Here is a 21,865-nt window from a genome sequence, read left to right on the forward strand (position 1 = left end):
CTGGCTAGCATAGCTCAGTGGATTGAGCTCGGACTACGAACCAAAGCATCGCAGGTTCGATTCCCAGTCAGGGCACAAGCCTGGGTTGCAGGCCATGGCCTCCAGCAACCGCACATTGATGTTTCTCTCTTTCTCTTTCTCCCTCCCTTCCCTCTCTAAAAATAAGTAAATAAAATCTTAAAAAAAAATAAGAATGGCTATTCAGGAATCAACAATTGAGGCAGAAGCCCAAAGAGTGTTCTGACTAGGAAAAAAAGATAGTGGGTATTTCTGAGAAAGGGAAGGGGAACAATCACATGAGTAGAATGAAACTACTTCTATTCGTGCAGATAACATAGTGTTAACATGTTAATCCTGAACAGTGTTTTTAATTTTTCAGTGCAGTCCAATTTAGCAGTTCAGTAGCCATAATAATTGCTTTCTTGTTATCTTTGCAAACAGTTCTTTTACGAGGGACATGGTGGCTTAGGACCAGTCCAAAATTTATTTTGTCTAACATTCCAGAGATTTGAGACATAAGACCTGCAAGGCAGTTCCTCTGATGTGGCAGCTCCACCTCCATTTTAAAGTGGCTCTGTTTATATTATTGTTTACATGAACAGAAAGAGCTGTTATAAAAATCAGGTTCCTGGGGCCCATTTCAGATGTAATAAATCCAATGTCTGGGCACCAGGGTTTTGTTTGCTCTTTATTTTTAAGCTCCGCAGTTCTAATGAATTGTTTTCTTTTTCTTTTTGCAAATGTTTCAGAAAGAGGGTTACATTTTCTTTTAAGGAATAAAAATTTAACTAAGTTTTGTAAAAAGCACCAAAGATGAGAATAGTTATGGTTCTGAGAATATTTCACCTCATTTATTTTAGTCTTCAGATTTTTTAGAGTTTCCTCTCTGAAGAAGATGGGTTTCCCCTTGCAGATCTGCTCTTTTCATCAACTAGAGATTAGACTTGAGATGACCATCCTGTAGGTTTTCAGTCAACAAACATTGAGTGTCCTGAGCCAAATATGCAAAGCCATGCCTGAAAGAATTGAGAGGGTGAAGAACTGCAGGGATTAACAGTAGAAGAAAGAAAAACAAACGTGGAAAAAAAGATAATGTAGTGGAGAGAGGATTAGGGGCAAGATGGTAGCATTAGTTCATAGAACGTCCTTAAGCAACAGAGAGAGAACCATGAATAATCCCAGCCCCTGACCCCCAGAAGCACCATCAGGGTCGGTAATATCCTTTTTTAAAAAAAATTTTAATTTTAGTTTACATTTAATATTATTCTGTATCAGTTTCAAATGTATAACATGGACAATCGAGTACTCTGTAGTGTGGTCCTCGATATTTCAAGAACCCATCTGGCACATACATAGTTATTAGATACTACTGACAATATTCCTTACACTGTAATTTACATCTCTGTGACTGCTCTGTCCATTTACACTTCATTGTGAACTGGGACCAGAGCCTTTTTCCTACAGCTGGGAGAAAGCGCTTGAGCTCAGGACGTCGGGAGGCGCGGTGAGAACCCGGGGAGAAAAAAGAACTTCCCTTCTACTTTGATTCATCCGAGGGCCCGCCCTGACCGCTGGACTTCACCGCGAGAACCGAGGTGTCCCCCCAAACACCTCCTCCCGCCCCGCCCACCAGTTCCCACAGCCCGGCGCTCAGAGACGAGAGGGGCGGAGTCAGCTCCAAAATGCCCAGTAACCGCGCCCTTTTCAGCTAGCTCTGCTCCCCGCGAGAACGCAAAGTCCGGATAGAGGCGCATGCGCACACCTGCCACTCTTGTGCCTCAGGCCCCTCCCTCCATTCAATGGTGTTCGCCCTGTTTGGCGTTACCATGGAGCTTCAGAAGGCCAAAGTAGGCGTCTGGTCGCCGGGGCAACCAGGGAAGACAAAAAACCAGTCCGAGGTGGCAGTGGCGTGGAGGCTGCGATGGTGTCGAACCCCGTACATGGCCTGCCCTTTCTGCCGGGCACGTCGTTTACAGACTCCACGGTGAGAACTTCTCCGCCCAGCTCCTACCTGTCTCTAACTGTCCCCACCCTCGGAGGCTTCGGGAGGGCTCGCCGCCCTCTCTCTTCTCCACCCAAGATTGTTCTCTCTCCCTTCAAACCTGTCCTCTGCAGCGACCCTCTTTTCTCTTCCCCGCCGCAGTTCTGTCGTCCTCCCCCACTCAGCCTCACCCTCTCAATCCTATCCGTTATCCGCCGCTCCATCCCTTTCTAGTTTTTCCACTCCACCTCGGCAATCTGTTACTTTCATTCATTCAGGCTATTGACTTAGCCCTGTTCTTCCTTGCCGCTCTAGCCCCTGCTTCTTGTCCCTCTAGATCACTGTTTCCCTCCCCCATCTTCCTCCCAAGCTCTCTCTTTATTGTCTCTCCCACTCTCATTCTCCCGCACTGTACCCCTCTCTTCCCAGGTCCATCCTTAACCCCTTACCACCTCTCCACTAGCCTCCGCCCTTTCTCCTACTCAGCATCTCTACACCTCCATCCTCATTACCACAGCGCCATCCCACCCTTTCTCCCCAGGCCAATCATTCTCTCCCTGCTTCCTCCTTCTCCTGAATCCTAGATCAAGTAACCTTTCACACCCCCAGCTCCATTTCCGTCTTATATATCATTTCAACTCATCCTCTTCTTTCCCAGGCCCTTTCCCGCAGTCTGCACCCTTCTCATTTATGCTTCTACCCAGCCCCTTCCCTTTTCTGTTGTACAGTTTGGTCCTACCTTCTCCCCATTCTTGTTTTTATCTTCTTTCTAAATTATTCCTCCAAAAGTTAAACTCTCAACACAGGCCTACCTTTCTCCCAAACCATCCTTCCTGGCTTTATAGAAGATAATTCCATTTCAGTTCCTTCAACTACAACTGATTAATTTTTTCCGACTCCTAGCCCTATTATTTTCAAGCTAACATTTTAATAAAAGATTCATGCTTAGATTTTGTTTTGCCCCTTCCTGACCTTAAGTGTATTTAGTGACATTCTCTAGACAACATTGAAGAGAGAAAAAAAGCTTTTTCTCTCCTAACATAGTTTAGCCCTTGACAAAATTATTTAGTATTTGTTTTAATTCTAACAGGGTTACTGAAATATATGTTGGAAGATCAATATTGAGATTCAGTAGGCTGATAGCATAGATGATATAGTAACAATTTATATATAAATAGTTTAATAATTTAAGCTAAAAGTTCCTCTTCATGGTCATAAAGGTAAGATAAAATACACAGTCAACTTATTGGGGATAAGAATGAATTAAAATTGAAAGTTTGGTGAGGAAATTTGGATTCTGAATCTCTTCTTCAAATTATTCCTGCATGATAGATTTTTCACTTCAGTGGTCTTTTAAGTTTTATATAATTTAGAAAATGTTGTAGGCTCATTGCTGCCCTGTGTGGAGCAGCCTAAGCATTTTGTGTTGATGAGTGCCAGTTACCCACAAGGGAGTGTTGATTACAGAGGTGTGGGCTGGAGGTGCCAAGCTCTAAGACATATGGCCATACTACAAGTAAGATAAACTATGCATTGGACATATTTCATATTTTAAATACATTTTGTCTTACCTGAAACTTGAAAAACATGGTCACTGCCTTCGGCACTGAAGGACTGAATGTGTATAACTCTCACAGCATTAAGATTCATAATGACTAAGAAGGGTAGGGAGGCCTTAGGTTGTTTTGCCTGGGATGCCCACAAGGATCCACTAAAAAGGTCATATGCTGAGTGATGGAATCGATATCTCTCTGAAACCAGGAAAGCAAATGAAGCAGCTGATGTTACTTCCGTCTTTAGAGGTGGAAGAGGAGGAGCTTGGAGTTACACAAACTACCCACTCAAAAAGTCAACTGGGCCCATTTTGTTCTGTTATTTGTATTATGCATCTGGAGCAGCTCTTGTCAACTGACTTGTGACCCCCCCCCCAAAAAAAATCTATAGTTCATAACTCTTATAGCAAAAGAAATTTACTCCATTATACCTTTTTGGTTAGTACAGATCTTGAAAATGGTAGGTTGGGCTAAAAACAAAATAGGTAGATAAGTAAGCCATTCTTTCATTAAAAATATATTTTATGATATAGCCTAAATCTTATGTATATATGTGTGTATGTATATCTATAATATAGGTACATACATATACATATGATTTTGAAAGTAACCTACCATTACAAAAAACAGAAAAAGGAAAAAATTCCATCAAATTAACCTCTAATTTTTCTTTCCATTTTCTTTTCCAGCTTTATTGAACTATAATTGACATATAACATTGTGTAAGTTTAAATGTGCAGCTGGTTGATTTGAGACACATATTTTGCACAATGATTACCACTACCGTTTTAATTACTATAGCTTTGTAATATACATACTAGAGTTGACCCTTTAACAACTCAGGACTATGGGTGTATACCTCCTGCACAGTAGAAAATTTGCATATAATTATAGTCGACCCTCTGCATATGTGGATTCCTAACCACAGAATTGACCCTTGAACAACACTGGGTCAACTGAAAAAAAATCACCTATAAATGGACCTGCATATTTCAAACTTGTTTTGTTAAAGGGTCATCATAATTTGAAATCAGGAAGTATGATACCTCCAGCTTTGTTGTTCTTTCTTAGCATTGCTTTGGCTATTCAGAGTCTTTTGTGGTGTCATAAATTTTAGGATTTCTTTCTTCTGTGAAAACTGCCATTGGAATTTCAGTAGAAATTGCATTAAATATGTAGATTACTTTGGGTGTTATGAACATTTTAATAATATTAAGCCTTCCAGCCATGAACACAAGTTATCTTTCCATTTGTTTATATCTTCAATTTATTTCATCAAAGTTTTATAGTTTTCGGTATACAGATATTTCACCTCCTTGGTTAAATTTATTCCTAAGTATTTTATTGTTTTTCATGCTATTGTGAATGGGATTGTTTTCTTTATTTTTCAGATATTTCATTGTTAATGAATAGAAACACAGCTGATTTTTTGAATGTTGATTTTGTATCTTCTAAATTTACTGAATTTGTTGATTAGTTATAACAGGTTTTTTTTTTGGTTTAGTCTTTAGAGTTTTCTAAATGTAAGATTATATTGTCTGCAAACAAAGAGTGCTTTACTTCTTCCCTTCCTACTATTTCTTTTTCTAGTCTAATTGCTCTGGCTAGGACTTCCAGAACTATGTTGAATAGGAGTGGTGAGAGTGGGCATCCTTGTCTTGGTCCTGCTCTTAGAGGAAAATCTTTCAACCTTTCATCATTGAGTATGATGTTAACTATCTATGGGCTTGTCATATATGTCTGTTACTATGTTGAGGTATGTTCCTTCTATATTCAATTTGTTGAGAGTTTTTATCCTGAATGGATGTTGTACTATCTTTTATTCATCTATTGAGAGTATCATATGATTTTTTTTTGTTTTGTTTCGTATTTTATTACATCAATGGCTTGAAAATTTTTATTTAACTTCAGCAAATATTGGAAATAGAAAAATGAATTCTGCAGAATTTCACAAATAAATTTTCCAATCTCCACTAACAAATGTTATTACCCAATGGCTAAGCAATTATAATGCTATGAACATTCACCATAATGAATGTACTGAAATAGAAAACAGGCAAAAAGAGACATTAAAATATTACTTACACAGCATTATTACAACATCTTCTCTTTAAAATCCCAACATGGATTTTACCACTCCAAAAGATATACAGCATTTCCATTATATTTGCAAACTTAACCTTATACATCTTTCAAAATCTTGAAAAAGTTTTAAGCAATCTAAAAAGCACTTAGCATAGTTGATAAGTCTACATAATGGAACTCGCTCCGCTCAGGGACAGACCACAGTTTTCAAAGGTGACTGTAAACACTTGTTGCCAGGCGACCTGTGCAGACCGGGCGCGTCCTCTGGACTGGCTGCCCTCCACTCTGCTCCGGAGACTATCATATGATTTTTATCTTTCATTCTATGAATGTGGTGTATCACATTTATTGGTTTGTGCTATGTTAAACCATCCTTGCATCTCAGAGATAAATCCCATTTGATCATGGTATATGATCCTTTTAATAAGCTGTTGAATTTAGTTTACTAATATTTTGTTGATTGTTTTATATCTTATTTCATCAGGGATACTGGTCTGTAATTTTCTTTTCTTGTATTGTCCTCATCTGGTTTTGGTATCAGGGTAATGCTGGCCTTACAAAATGAATTTGGGAGTGTCCTTCCTCTTCAGTGTTTTGGAAGAGTTTGAGAAGGATTTGGATTAATTCTTTTTAAAATATTTGGTTCTGAACTATAAATGACCCTGAATAGCTACAGCAATTTTGGAAAAGAAATAGGAAGGATCACAATGCCTGATATCAAACTGTATCACCAGGCCATGGTAATCAAAACATTCTGGTACTGGCATAAGAACAGACACATGGATCAATGGAACAGAATAGAGAGTCCAGAAATAAGCCCAAGTCTCTACAGTCAATTAAGATTCAACAATGGGGGCAGCAGCATAAAATGGAGCAAAGATAGCCTCTTCAACAAATGGTATTAGGAGAACTGGACAACTGCATGCAAAAAAATGAGACTTGACCACCAACTTACACCATACACAAAAATAAACTCAAGATGGATAAAAGACTTAAATATAAGTCTTGATACCATAAAAGTCCTAAAGGAGAACATAGGCAGGAAAATCTTAGATATTCCACACAGCATTATTTTCACCAATACATCCCCTAGAGCCAGGGATATAAAAGAGAGAATAAACAAATGGGACTTCATCAAAATAAAAAGCTTCCACGTGGCTAAAGAAAACATCAAAATGAAAAGGGAACTGACCATATGGGAAAATATATTTGCCAATGATACCTTAGACAAGGGTTTGATCTCCAAAATATACAAAGAACTCACCCGACTCCACTCCAGGAAGACAAACAACCCAATTGCAAAATACACAAGGGACTTTAACAGACACTACTCCAAGGAGGACATACAGAGGGCCCAGAGACATATGAAGGGATGCCCAGCATCACTATCCATCAGAGAGATGCAACTTAAAACCACAATGAGATACCACTTCACACCAGTCAGAATAGTCATCATTAACAAATTAACAAACTATAAGTCCTGGTGAGGTTGTGAAGAAAAGGGAACCCTAGTGCACTGTTGGTGGGAATGCAGACTGATGCATCCACTGTGGAAAACAGTATTTAGTTTTCCACTGTGGAAAACACATTTAGTTTTCTGAATTCCCTCAGAAAGCTAAAAATGGAACTGTATTTTGGCCCAGCAATTCCACTGCTGGGATTATACCCTAAGAATCCTGAAACACCCATCCAAAAGAACCTATGCATCCCAATGTTCATAGCAGTACAATTTACAATAGCCAAGTGTTGGAAGCAACCTAAGTGCCCATCAGTAAATGAGTGGATCAAAAAACTTTGGTACATTTACATGATGGAATACTACACAGCAGAAAGAAAGAAGATTCTCCTACCCTTTGTGACAGCATGGATGGATCTGGAGAGCATTGTGCTAAGTGAAATAAGCCAGGTGGTGAAAGATAAATACCATTTGATCTTACCTATAATTAGAACCTAATCAACACAACAAACAAGCAAGTGAAATATAACCACAGACATTAAAATAAAGAACAAACTGACAGGGACCAGAGGGGAGGGGGGAGGGTGATAATGGGGGAAAATGTGAAGGATCATCAAGGAACATATATAAAGGACACATGGACAAAGCCAAAGGGGGTAGGATTGAGGGTGGGAGGTGGTGGGAGTAAAATGGAGATACCTGTACTTGAACAACAATAAAAAAATGGGGAAAAAAAAGTGAGGATAATTACACCAAAAAAAATAAAATAAAATAAAATGTTTGATTCCGGGTTATTCTTATTGGTTGATTATTGATTACTAATTCAATATCCTTATTCATTATGGTCTGTTCATATTTTCTATGTATTCATGATTTAGTCTTGATAGGGTGTATGTTTCTAGGAATTTATCCATTTATTTTCATTTGTCCAGTTTGTTGGTGTATACCTATAAACAGTAGTCTCTCATGAGTCTTTGTATTTCTGTGGTATCAGTTATGTCTCCTTCCATTTCTGTTTTTACTTACTTGAATCCTCTTGTTTTCTTAGTTTACCTAAAGTTTTGCCAATTTTGTTTATCTGTTCAGAAAACTCGCTCTTAGTTTTGTTGATCTTTTCTATCAGTTTTCTGTCTCTATTTCATTTATTACTGCTCTGGTTTTTGTTGTTTCCTTCCTTCTGCTAACTCTGTGCTTAGTTCTTTTTTCTAGTTTCTTGAGGTATAAAGTAAAGTGGTTTATTTAAGATTTTGTTCCTTTTTTAAAATTTATTTTTTAATTCCAGATGGAATGCAATATTATATTAATTTCAGATGTACAACATAATGATTAGACATTTATATACTTTATGAAACAATTACCCCAGTAAGTCTAGTATCCTGACACCATAATATGCATCTTTCTTTTTCTTTCTTGTTTCTTAATGCACACATTTATTGCTATACAAATCCCTCTTAGAACTGCTTTTGCAGCATCCACATGACTTTTATATGTTGTGTTTCCATTTTTGTTTGTTTCAAGGCATTTCTTATTTCCTTTTGATTTCTTTGACCCATTGATTGTTCAAGGAGTGTTTTGCTTAATTTTGACATATTGTGAATTTTCTAGCTTTCTCTTACTTCGTATTATTGCAATCAGAAAAGATACTTTGTGTGATTTCAATCTGTTGAAACTTGTTTTGTGACCTATCATCTGATCCATTCTGAATAATGGTCTATGGGTACTTGAGAAAAATGTGATTCTGCTACTGTTGGATGGATTGTTCTATATGTGTATTAAGTTCATTTGATCTTAGTTCCAGTCCAGTGTTTCCTTGTTGATTTTCTACCTGACTGATCTACCCATTGTTAAAAGTGGACTATTGAAGTCCCCTCTCTTGTTTTTTTCTGTATTTCTCTCTTCAGATCTGTTAGTATTTTCTTAATATATTTAGGTGCTCTGATGTATGCGTGTGTGTTTACAATTGTCATATCTTCTTAACAAATTGACCCCTTATTATATAATGACTGTCTTTGTGTCTCATTACCACTTTTGGCTTAAAGTTTATTTTATATGGCATAAGTACAGCTGCCCCTGCTTTCTTTTGGTTTCCACTTGCATGGAATATCTTTTTCTATCCCTTCATTTTCAGCCCATGTGTGCCCTTAAAGCTGAAGTGAGTCTTTTCTAGGTAACATATGGTTAGATCTTTTTCAAAAAAATAATCCAGCTTGCCTTTTGTTTGGAGATATCAATTAATTTGTATTTAGTGCACTTATTGATGGGTAAGAGCTTATTAAAACCAGCTTTTGTTTTTCTAGCTGTTTTGTAGTTCCTTTGTTCATTTCTCCCTCCCTTGCTGCCTTCCTTTGTGAACTAATGATTTTCCACAGTGGTTTGCTTTGATTCCCTTCTCTTTATCTTTTGTGAATCCACTGTAGGTTTTTGCTGTAATGTTACCATGAGGCTTACATAAAACATATATCTGTTTTAATACTTTTGTCCTTCAACATTTATACTAAATTTAAGTAGTTAACACATCACCACATTATAGTATTAGGGTGTTCTGAATCTGACTATATGCTTATCTTTACCTGTCTGTTATATATTTTCATGTTACAAATTAATGCCTTTTTATTTCAGCTTGAAGAACTTACAGCATTTCTTTTAAGTTAGGTGTAGTAGTGATGAATTCTTTTATTATTAGGAAAAGTTTTTATCTCACCTTTATTTCTGAAGCTCAGTTTTTTTGGGTAAAATATTCTTGGGTTGGTAGTTGCTCTCTTTCAGCACTTGGAACATATCATCTCATTCTCTCCTGGCCTGCAAGGTGTCTACTGAGAAATTCATGATAGTTTTATGGAGGTTCTCTAGTATGAAAGATTTCTTTTTCCTTTTATTGTTTTTAAAAATTATTTATTTGTCTTTGCTTTTAGACAGTTTTATTATCATGTGTCTTGCAGAAGATTATTTTGGTTTGAAAATTATAGGTGACCTATTAGCTTTATGAATTTAGATATCGAACTCTCTCCCTAGGTTTGGGAAACTCTCAGCCATTATTTCTGTAAGTAAACATTCTACCCCTTTCTCCCTCTGCTCCTCCGGGACTCTCAAGATGCATACATCATTTCTCTTATTAATGTCCTGTAAGTTCCTTAGGTTTTCTTCGTCCATTTTCATTCTTTTTTCTTTTTGCTCTGCTGATTGGATAATTTCAAATGATTTGCCTTCTAGCTCACAGATTCTTTCTGCTGCTTTTTAAGTCTTCCATTAAAGCTACTATTGAATTCTTCAGCTCATTTTATTCTTCAGTTCCAAAATTTCTTTTTGTTTCTTTTTAATGTTTTCTATCTCTTGTTGAACTTCTCATTTTGTTCCTGTATTGTTTTCCTGATATTGTTAAATCATTTATCTGTGTACTGTTGTAGCTTTCTGAACATCTTTGGGGCAATTACTTTGATTTTTTTTTATCAGGAAATTTCTGGCTTTTCACTCTTGGGTCTAGTGCTGCAGGGCACCAGGTGCGGGGGTTGTGTAGCAGTACTGGGTCTGGCAGGATTGTGGGCAGGTATGATGTCTCTTGGGCTCAGACCACTGGGTCTATAGCATTGACAACCCTGTGGTCCTTGGCAAGCACCATAGTTGTTCCACAGTGGCTGCAGGAGCTGTTCAGGATTTCAGTGGCACCTCCAGGTCCAGCAGGTAGGGACCAGGACAGCAAGCAGCGGTGACCCAGATCCAGTGGTGTGCACCTTCTCAGCTGCAGGGAGCCAGATGAAGGTGGCAATGTAGTGGCAGGGACTGTTTGCAGACACATGCATAGTTGTGGGGGCCAGAGCAAGCAGCAAGGTCTGGGGCCAACAACAGATTCACTGGCACCTGCAAAGGCCCCAGTTGTCAGTGTGCTCTCCCATTTCCAGGTGTACATTCTCCTGCTGGGCATACACATTGCAAGTGGCCTGTACTGGGGGTCAGGCCAGTTACTTGCAGGGACACAGCTGGAGGGGCTAGCTCCAGGCTCATGCACAGCAGAGGGGGTCAGCTGGGGGTTGGTGTCTATGCTGGTATCTTGTGCTTGAGCAACTGCAGAGGCCTGAGCTGGCTACTTCTGGCCAGGACAGGGAAAAGAGGAGTGTGGAAGGTGACAGCAAACATGAATACCTATGGGGTGAAATCCAGTGAAATCTGCAGGGAGTATGTAGTGGTTGCTGCCATACTTGCTATTGACTTCAGGTAAGTGTCAGAGTCTTCTGGAATTGTCTACTGGGCAGTTCTCTGTGAACCCCAGTCATTGCCAATCGTGGCTGCTGCCAGCAGACCTGGTTTTCTTCTTTGCTCCTAGCTGGCTTTGTACACTTTAGCTCAACTGGTCTGGGTGGGGTGAAACTGATGTAGGACCTTCGTGCTGTGCTGCCCCCAAAGACTAGAGAAGTTGGTTGCACATCCTGTCTTCTTTTCCTGGCAAGTGGATCTCTAGCTGGGCAATTCCCTCTTGGCACTGAACAAGGCCAGCTTGGGGGATGGGTTGATGCAGGCAAGAAGTTCTCTTCCTTCTCTTTTTGTGTGATTATTGTCAGATTTTTTTGTTTGTTCCACTGTATTGCTAAAACCTCCTACGTAGACTTTAGAGCTCTTTCAGAGCTGTTTTTGGTTCATGGATAGCTGTCTAATCACTGATCTTTGTGCAGGGACAGGGCGAATAGGGTCTTCTATGTCACCATTTTGGTCTCCTCTGTCTTCAAAATTATTTCCTTTACATGTTTTTATTTTTTATTTAATATTTTGGTTTTTCCCCAATTACCTATAAAAATTAGCCCATTGGGAAAAAAAGCCAACATAATTCAGAAATGCGTAATACAGACAGAGAGTGTTCACCAAATCTAGTGTCTTTTCAGGTGCATGCTTTCATGCTTGTAATTGTAGTACACATACAGTTTCATACGCTGTTTTGGGGGGATTTTTAAATCAAACATTTCCCCTCAGATTGCCACGTGGTCTTTAAAACCAGTGTTTGTTTTTTTTTAAAGATTGCATTTATTTATTTTTAGAAGGAAAGGGAAGGGGAAAAAAAGGGAGAGAAACATCAATGTGTGGTTGCCTCTCACATGCCCCCTGCTGGGGACCTGGCTGGCAATCCAGGCATGTGCCCTGACTGGGAATCAAGCCAGTAACCCCTTGCTCCACAGGCCGGCACTCAATCTACTTAGCCACACCACCCAGGGTAAAACCAGTATTTTAATGACTGTGTAATAGTCCACTAAGTCTATATTCCATTATTGACTTATGTGTTTGTCTTTTAGATTGTTTCCTATGTTTTTTACTATTGTAACTAACATTATAATGGTCAACTTTAGGCATATTGTTTTTCCCCATAATTTTGGACTATATCCTTAAAGGATGAGGTGGAATTACTGAGTTCAACACTTTAAGTGTGTAATATCTACTTTAAGTGTGTAATATCTACATTTGTGAATGTGTCAGTGTCACTGTAATAGGAAAGGTCTTTCGTTTCAGGTAAAAATTGCTTTCACAGAACCAGCTTCTCTAGATTCCATGGTTTCTGACCACCAGATAAGACAAAAAACATGGGAAGACTAAGTGAAAAATTACTATTTAAAAAAACTAAAATTGGTTTCTCATGAGAAGTGAGCTGGTAATTAATTGGGTGTTCTGAACCAGGGCTTTATGTTTTAAACTCAGGATGCTGCTTTCCTCCTTGTTTCTGGCTAAATGTTTCAGCTTAAAATATAAGGACCTTATATTATAGGTACACTTTTTGATACAAGGTTTGTGATATTTATAAGCAAAAGTTTAAGTTATGACATTTTTTAAAGTTAGCCCTTTTATAATCTGTTTAAAAACAGATTTTATTAATATCACACTTCTTTTCTTCTTCAGAAAACAGCATTTCACAGAAGCCAGACACTGGGCTACAGGAACGGCTATGCAGTCGCCCGACGTCCAACGGCCGGGATAGGCGGGGACCGGCTCCAGGTCAACCAGCTGTCCCAGGCTGACCTGGATGAGTTGGCCAGTAAGGCGTCACTTCTAACTTATGGCCAACCTAAGCAGCCCCCACCGGCAGATTTTATTCCTGCACACGTGGCTTTTGACAAAAAGGTATCATCTGGGATTTTAGGGTATCCCGTGAATTCAAATTTCTGAGAGCCAACTGTTTCCAGAAAAGTCAACAATATGACAGGTTTTCCAGAGCACTCTGAGAAGAAGATTTTTCAGATGCCTCAACCCTTAGTCATAAACAGCTGAACTCAGGATTGAAAGAGCCTTTCTTTAGTCAGGAAGCCGATTACAGAAAATAATTCCCCACAGACTTCTCTGAAATATTTTCCAAATGCAGTTAAAGAGAAGTTGGATGAATTCTGAAGTTGAGTTCATGTTGTTCTGTGTTTACCTGCTCTGTGTTTTCTATGTTTTAAAAGTTTTCAATTCTGTAATGATGACAAATCCTTCATCTCCATGAAATGCAAAAAGTCTTCATGACAACAGCTCCGTCTATTGTCAGTTTTGTCCAGGCTGTCTTCTTAAGTTTGTTTTTCAGGAAACATTTTGGGCTTGGCATAGCATAATCAAAGTGTGGCATAACCGTCTTGTTTGTGTCTCATTTACCCTTATGCTTTTGTGACGTGAGTTACCTTATTTCCACCTGTTGGCATTTCCATATCACGCTTGATCTTCCTTGTCAGTGAGTCTCCTCTTTCCACTAAGGTGAGGTCATCTTAACTCTGGCCCTGTGGTAGAATCACAGATGGGACTTTTAAGAAACTTAGATGCTTCCCTAGTACTCATAATTCTCATTTCCAGGTGGAGATTTTGTGTATAGATGGGTCTCAGAACTACTGACCAGTTTTTATAAGTTACCTTTTCTAATTTACTGCTAGCCTATTTTTTTGTCTTTCAGTTTTATTAATTTTGTTAAATGCCTGTACTATTTTCATCCAGCTAGTCAACCTTTATTGTATAGCTATGAAGCTGGAGATTTGAAGCTACAAAATAGTCTGGTGTTAGAACTATGTCATTTACATTAATAATCACTTAGTTTAAAATAATTTTAATGTATCAGCCAGAATCTATATAATCCCCTCTTCCCCATCTCAATTAACACATTTGATAGGAACAATTCACATACTGATTCATAGGCTAAACCTAAAAATCCACTAAATGGTATCAGTTACATGTTTGGATATTTCTTTACATTATTTTTTGTTTGTTTCTCATCTTCATTCACAGCTGTGACAGACACTGCAAAACTAATAGATAAGGAAGGGGGTGAAAAGAGAGGAGTGAGATAAGTATTTAACAGTTTGTCGAGTTTTAAATCCTGGCAGGTTTGAGTTTTATGGAAAAGAAAAGCAAATAACTATTCTAAAGTGTATATAGTCATATATGCCATGAGAAAATATTAATGAAATGCAGAGGGAGAAATTGTGCCTGAATAGGTAATAGGCTTCTTATATTTTTCTGTGTTATTTTATGCTAATTGTCATTACTTAATTTATACTTTAAAAATAGTATTCATAATTCACTTTTTAAAAGATAATAGGCATGAAGAAGTATACTTACATTTTAATATTTCTATTCATTTTACTTGGATCATCAAAATTTCTAGATAAAAGATCCTTACCATACATACTGAGGTAGAGAGTAATTAAATACATTGTTTTGAAATTAAGGGTTTTTTTGCAATAGGGAATTATAGTTTTTCTGAATTAAATCTGTTTCATTTTTTAGGACTACCTGGAGTCTATTTAATAGCCAACATAACTGTCCATACTTTGGACATTCTCTGTACTGTGCCTTGTCTTCAGAGTAAAACTTTACTTCTTACGCAGGTGATAAGGACCAGGACATCTGCTGGGAGCGCTCTCGTCTTTTCTCTTTGCTCCCACACGGTTTTCTTCATCGTCACCTACTGTGTTCTACTTCCCAGGCTCACGTCCCTCTCTGTGTTCCTGATGTTCTTTTCTATTATCTTTTTCATCTTTGACTGCCATTTCAAACATGCTGGTAAGTACTCCTTTACCTAAGGTCACACTGTCCTGTCCTAAAAACCCTTTCTACCTTGTGACCCCTTTGAGCAGCTCTCGTTCTCATTTGACTGTCAGATCACTTATAAATTGACTTCTCTCTGCCCTCAAGCCCCAAACTGGTTTTTTTTTTTGCCAGTATTCTCTTTGACCTATTTACAATGCTTGACATTGTTGACCTTCTCTTCCTTCTTGAAACTTTGCTTTTCTTTTGCTCCACTGACTCTTCACTCTCCTGGTTTTCCTCCCTATCTGGTTGCTTCTACTCTGGCCTCCCTTTCTTTTCTCACTTTTAACTGTATGCATTTAAAGGGTCTGTTCTCATTCTTTATTGTACATTCTTCAGAGATCTCACCCACTCTTGTGGTTTCAATTGTCATCTCAAGGTAGACAACTGTCAATATTTCCAATTCTGACCTTTTTGAAACTGCCATGGGATATCTTCCCCCGGATGAGCGGTGGGCACCTCAGGTTCTGTGTGTCTTTAACCCAGATCATCACCTTTTCTCATAGATATGCTGTTTCCATGTGGCCACAAGGTCACCAAAGCTTGAAACCTAAGCCATTTTTGGTTTTTCTTCCTTTCAGTGAGTTGCCAAGTCAAGTAGCTCCCACTTCCATTTCCTCTCCTGCTGTCATAGTTCAAACAAGCAATATGTTGAATGTGAACATGTTGTTAAGTGTTGTAGTAGTCCTGTAATTGTTTTTTATGCTTATAACGTGTTCAGTGCTTGGTTTATTCCCTAAAACACATTGTGTCATTTTTCTGTGAAAATGCCTTCAGCCTGTCTTAACCAGTATAGTAAACATTACCACTGTCTGTCTAACTAGCTGCTCTGATCCCCCAACTGGAAAGTCATCCTTGATTCTTCTCTTTCCTTACAACCCATCTCCAAATTTAACAAGCTCTGTCATTTCCATCTCTAAAATATATGGCTAAGCTGTTCATTTAGTTCCATCTCCACTCTTACAATTTATTTTCCATAGAGCAGCCAGGCTTATCTTTTAAAAATGGTTATCCAATTATGTCATACACCAACCAAAAATATTTCCATGGCTTTCCCAGTGATAGACGAGAATCCAACTCTACAGGTTCCTCACAGTCCCACTGGGTCTGGCCCTCCCAGCTGTTTCTCCAGCTTCCTCTTGGGCCTTTCTTGTCCTTACTCACTGTGTTTCAATCGCGGTAGATTTAGTTTTCTTATTTTCTCGAAACTATAACACATTCCCCCCCCATTACAGGGTCTTGCACATGCTGTTCCTCCTACCTGGACTAGCTTCCCTGTGATTGTTACTCAATAAATATTAGTTTAAAAACTGAGATGAAATTTTTTTAACAAATAAAATTCTCATATCATCTGTGCCACTGCTAAAAATTGAGAAGCTTAACATGCAACCCACATATATAATGGAATAAAATAATAAAAACTGTGACTCATAGTTTTCATAATTGTATGTGATATGAAAATATTTATTCAGCATTTTTGTGTTTAGTCTTGAAGTAATTGCAAATATTTTCATGTTTATGGTGGCAGTCTGATCACTTTCTGGATGTCAGGAGACCTGGATTCTAATTCTAGGTCTTCTACCCACTAGTGTTGTAACTTTAGGGAGTCACATTCTCTAGTTTCCTCATTTATAGAATTAGGTTAGAATACAGAATAACTAGGAGTCCATCCACCTGCAAAATTCCAGAAAAAACACATCTTTAAGTACAGTGTCTCATACTATTTTTCCTTTCCTTTCTACGTAATACATTACAATCTTATTCTACCTGGGAAAGTTAGTGTTATCCTCATTACTTGCTAAAAAGCTTGCCTATATTCTACCCCAGTTATTTCTTTGTGGGAGGAGCATGGAACTCTTGATTCTATTCTTAGTAAGTGCTCTTCTGATTAACAATGAAATAAATAAGTAGTATCTTAGGGGTTACAGTATTATTTACCTGAGACCTCACATATTAGCTTAGCTCTCTAACACTGAATTATGTGTTGAAAACATGTAGTTTTAGCTGTATGTGCAGATCATACGCCAAAGGAAACGCAAGTGTTTATTGGACAAACTAATCCATATTAAATGTTTAAAAACGATTGTAAAGACAGAAAAAATTTCTAGGTAGTGTTTTAACAGGTAAAATTTTTACCACTTACTGTTTATGTCAGACTACAAACTCCCAAACAACCAGGGAACTTGAGAATTTAGTGCTGCAGTTAACAGAATAATCAGTCTCTTCTATTAGAACTGAATATACCATATATACATAATCAGTTACTTCTTTTCTCTACATAATCTGAATGTTCTAAAATGAATATAAAGCAAAGGCTGAGCTGTACCTTTATTTTCCCTTTTGCTACAAAAGTAATTTTTTAGATTTTACAAAATGATCGATGGTCACAATTCATTACTGTAGGTGCACAAAGGTTAGGAATCACCTGTAACAATCATATGGCATAGTCTAGAAGATTTGGTTTTAAATAATTCATTATCATTTAAAAGTTTCAAATAGAATATAAGAAGTTCTGGTTATTTTAGTCTTTAAAATGTATGTGTATTTCCTTCCGGCCTCCCATCTAAGGCCAAGTTCCTGTTGGCAACAGCATTTCCATCCCTTCCAACCTGAGGAAACAGACAGCATGGGAATGTGGATGTGCCACGGGGCTTGGTCTTTGGTCTTCCCCTGTGTGTGCTCGCTCCCTTGGTCCAGACTCATGTCTTGAAATGTCCTTTACTTGATGATGCTATGCTTTGTCTGGAATTTGTAATTGTCTATTTGACATCTCCTCTTTAGTGTTTAAAAGACATCTTAAACTAAACATGTTCAAAATTTAACTCCTGATTTGTCTCCCCACCCCAAATCTGCTCCACTCCAGGCTTCCCATATCAGTATAGCAGTTCCATGCTCTCATTTGCTTGGGTCAAAATGTTTGAGTCATCCTGATTTTTCTCTACTATTGACTTCTTTCCCAGGCTCAGCCCTGCATCCCAAGTTTCTCCCAGGAATATCAACTTGTGGTGTCACTTAAACTCAGCAAGTCTAACATCAAACTCATCATCTGACCTACAAAATTATCTTCCTAATGTCTTTATTTCTGTGAGAATCATCACTATATTCCCAGCACTGTGCTTTCTCAGTATCTCATCTGGCTCCCATCCTCTTACTTCCTCACTATCAATCCAGTCAACCTAACCTCTCTTTGTTTTTCCATCACTGGTTAATTTACCACCATAGACCTGGACTGTTGGAGGGGCTTTCAGTGTGATCCCACGCCTAGCACCTTCCACCTCCTCATAGCCTGCATACCGCTGCTGGGTTTGTTTCCTCTGCTTCTGTTGCTGGAACCCACTCTTGTCCCCTCCACTTAAACTTTCTCTGCCCACTTTAGTTCACAGAGATTCCTTTTCTGAACCACTATAGCACCTGTTATCTGAAGGGCAGTGCCTGAGCTTAGCTACACCCCTCACCCGTTCTGTGGCCTCAGACCAGTCACTCTACCACTCTGAGTCTCAAGTCTCCTCCTTTGTAAAACAGGGAGGTTTGAACAGCTGATGACTTCTGGCTCTGACATTTTGTGTCATTTCGTGACATTTGTAAATCTGCAGCTCAATAGACCATTTCATATATGAATTACTGATTCTGTCCTCAGTGAGCGTGTCCCCATTTCAGTTCTTTGCAGTTGATCTAAAGTGTTACTTTAAAATAATTTTTATATTTTGCTTTTACCACATTATTTTTCCTTTAAACATTCTATTACATTAACCCATTTCACCTTTTTATTATGAGTTTCAAGGCCTTCCCTCCTCTATAATCATGTTTCTCTTGTGCAATTGCCTGTTCTCATTTGGTTTTCACCTTGTTCTTATACAGCAGACTCTGTACCTTTTTAGCAACGGCACTCATGTATAAAATTAATTCCTCTTTTTTATTCATTGAGCCATTTTTGTGTCTTTACTAAAGGGTCTCTTTGTTTTTTTTGCTCTTATTCTGGGTTAGGTTTGGGTTAACACTTGCCTACCTAAAACATCATTCTAATACTTTCTCTAAAAAAAATTAAAAACAGAATAACAGGAATTTAGAAATTAATCCCAAAGCATGCCAACATAAGCTTTTTATAATATTTTTAAATGTTGTTTAAATGTATTATAGATAGGCCATTTTGACTTCACACTGATACTGATGCTCTGCAAAGGACTGGGTTTTGCTGGATCATGTATATGCATACTTCCTAGCACAATTTACATGTCACCAATGGTAGATTCCGTGGTGGGGTGATGATTTGAGAGTTATTCATATAAAGTTTCTAATGAATATGTCATTGCTATGCATTTGCAAGGAACTCCATTTCTGAAGAAATGGACTTGAGCCTTCATTTTCATTTTTAACTGAAAAGTCATAGTCTTATCCAAATTTCTTACTCTTTCCAAAAATTCTCAGAGGGATTTTTGACATGGAAGTGAAGCTTAAGATCTCTAAGCCATCTGATAAAAGAACACATTAGTAAATAGTCTACACACAGTTTGAGTATTTAGGGCAGAGGTGGGTAAACTTTTTCTGTATATCACCAATAGAAAATATTTTGGGCTTAGCAGCTATCTTAGTTTGCTTGAGCTGCTATGATAAAATACCACCAACTGGTGGCTTAACCAATAGAACTTTATTCTGTCACTGCTCTGGGAGCTAGAAGACCAAAGTCAAGCTTCTGGCCAATTTAGTTTCTGGTGAGGGCTCTCTTCCTGACTTGTAGAGAGCTGCTTTCTTTCTGTATCCTCACATGGCCTTTCCTCAGTGCATGCTGAGAGAGAGAGAATGTCATTATTCCTGTTGGATTAGGGCCCCACTCTAAGGATCTCATACAAATATGGTCTCCAAGTACAGCCACATTGAGGGTTAGGACTTCAACATGAATTTTGGGGGGGATACAAATCACAGTGACTCAACTCTGCCCTTGTAATGGGAAAGCAGCCATTAGCAAATGAGCATTGATTATTTATGTAATTACTTCATTTGTGCATACAGAAATTTGAATTTCATGTAGTTTCCATATATTGTCAAATTGTATTCTGTTGATTTTTTAAAACCATTTAAATGTAAAAAAACCATTCTTAGCTTGTATATAAAAACAGGTGGCAGGAGTAGATTTGTCCCCTGGGTCATAATTTGACACTCTGATTTAGAAGATAGGAATGATGAATATTCCAATCTCCCTGAGTGATTCTTTTTATAGGAGGTACTTGATATCTTTTGGATGAGAAATGAATACAACACCATTTCTTCTTTCTTTATGTGTTATAGGTACTGAAATTTGATGCCTATTTCCAAGAAGATGTTCCTATGTCAACTGAGGAACATTATAGGATCCGTCAAGTGAACATTTACTACTACCTGGAAGATGACAGCATGTCAGTCGTAGAGCCCGTTGTGGAAAACTCGGGGATCCCTCAAGGCAAGTTAATCAAACGCCAGCGGCTAGCCAAGAATGACCGGGGAGACCATTACCATTGGAAGGACTTAAATCGAGGAATAAACATTACAATTTATGGCAAAACTTTCCGCATTGTTGAATGTGACCGCTTCACACAGGTATAGTATATATTTTTGGAACTTTTGGTGTTTGAGGCATTCTAATTTATGAGGGATAAACTTATTAGGGTTAGATAGTCTGTCTTGGATAGATTATTATTTAGGTTGGTTTGGTATTGGTATATGAGGGGGGACCCCCAAAAATATGGAATTACCTTCTGGAGGGCAGGACCCTTGTAGTACAGGCTTCCCCTGCTAGATTAGTGTTTCAGGAACCCATCTGTATCAGTGTACCAGCTGGCATTATTGTGAGAGGCTGCATTCGGCTTCAGTTAGTTTTTTTTTTTTTGAAGACTCAACGCATTTGTCCATTTCATGATGGTGATTTACAAGTGCACCTGCCCACACTTTGCTGAGTGTTCAGAAGTTTTTGACCAAAAGTGGCGTGATCCCCATGCCTCACCCTCCCTATTTACCTGATTTCACCCTGAGTGACTTTTTGTTGTTTCACCAGATAAAAAAGTCCTTAAAGGGAAACATTTTGCTGATGTGGAAGAGGTGAAACAAAAAGTGGCAGAAGCAGTAAAAGGTGTCAAAATGGATGAGTTTAAAAACTGTTTTGAGTAGGGAGAAAAAGTTTTGATAGGTGTATGGCATCAAATGGAGATTACTTTGAAGGTGACTGAAGTTTAAACATATAAAAATCAATACACAATTTTTTATAAATAAATTCCAGGGGGGGTTTTTTGGTCCCCCCCCCCTTGTATATGCTATGTGCCAGCACTATGTAGTGACGTCATTTTTCACAATGGTATTTATACATAGCCTTTCAAATAAAATTGAACTCCTGTCATAGCCTTATCATTTGATAAGAAACCAGTTCACATGCCAATTCAAATAGAGAGTAGGGGAGGTAGCACCCTTCATGGGGTGGAAATATGAAAGAGGCATTGGACAATTTATCTGAAGTTTGCATCCACAAGAAATAGTACTTCCTCTATTAGCAGATATGAGCCTAAAATTTTTTTGTGCAATTTATATTTTTCTGTAAATCATACTTGCTATATAATAGGCAAAATTGCTGTCTAAAGAATTCCTGAAATAAAGCCATTTTAAAAGGAAAACACCTTTTTATATTAACAAAAACTCTCCACTTTCTCTATTTTATAAATATAGATTTTCCTACAATTGAGAAAGAGAGCAAGATCTTTTATCTTTAGCATAAAATGTAGGTAATAAGCAATTCAAAAA

The 21,865-nt window shown here is 38.1% G+C and overlaps 1 protein-coding gene across 2 annotated transcripts in view; it reads left to right on the forward strand.

Moving 5' to 3' along the window:
• The first annotated feature begins 1,807 nt into the window (after positions 1 to 1,807).
• The window catches only part of EFHC1 (EF-hand domain containing 1), a 70,508-nt gene continuing 50,450 nt past the window's right edge, over positions 1,808 to 21,865 (forward strand). Inside the window, exons 1-3 of one of the 2 annotated variants that reach the window (XM_028509765.2) lie at positions 1,808 to 1,984; positions 12,950 to 13,171; positions 20,387 to 20,674. In XM_028509765.2, the coding sequence (XP_028365566.1) occupies positions 1,922 to 1,984; positions 12,950 to 13,171; positions 20,387 to 20,674 (573 nt within the window). In that variant the 5' untranslated portion in view covers positions 1,808 to 1,921. The remainder of the gene's footprint in view (positions 1,985 to 12,949; positions 13,172 to 20,386; positions 20,675 to 21,865) is intronic. The other variant, XM_036024229.1, reaches the window with a different exon arrangement.

The sequence above is a fragment of the Phyllostomus discolor genome, chromosome 4 (genome assembly GCF_004126475.2).
Source record: "Phyllostomus discolor isolate MPI-MPIP mPhyDis1 chromosome 4, mPhyDis1.pri.v3, whole genome shotgun sequence".
Lineage (NCBI taxonomy): Eukaryota > Metazoa > Chordata > Mammalia > Chiroptera > Phyllostomidae > Phyllostomus > Phyllostomus discolor.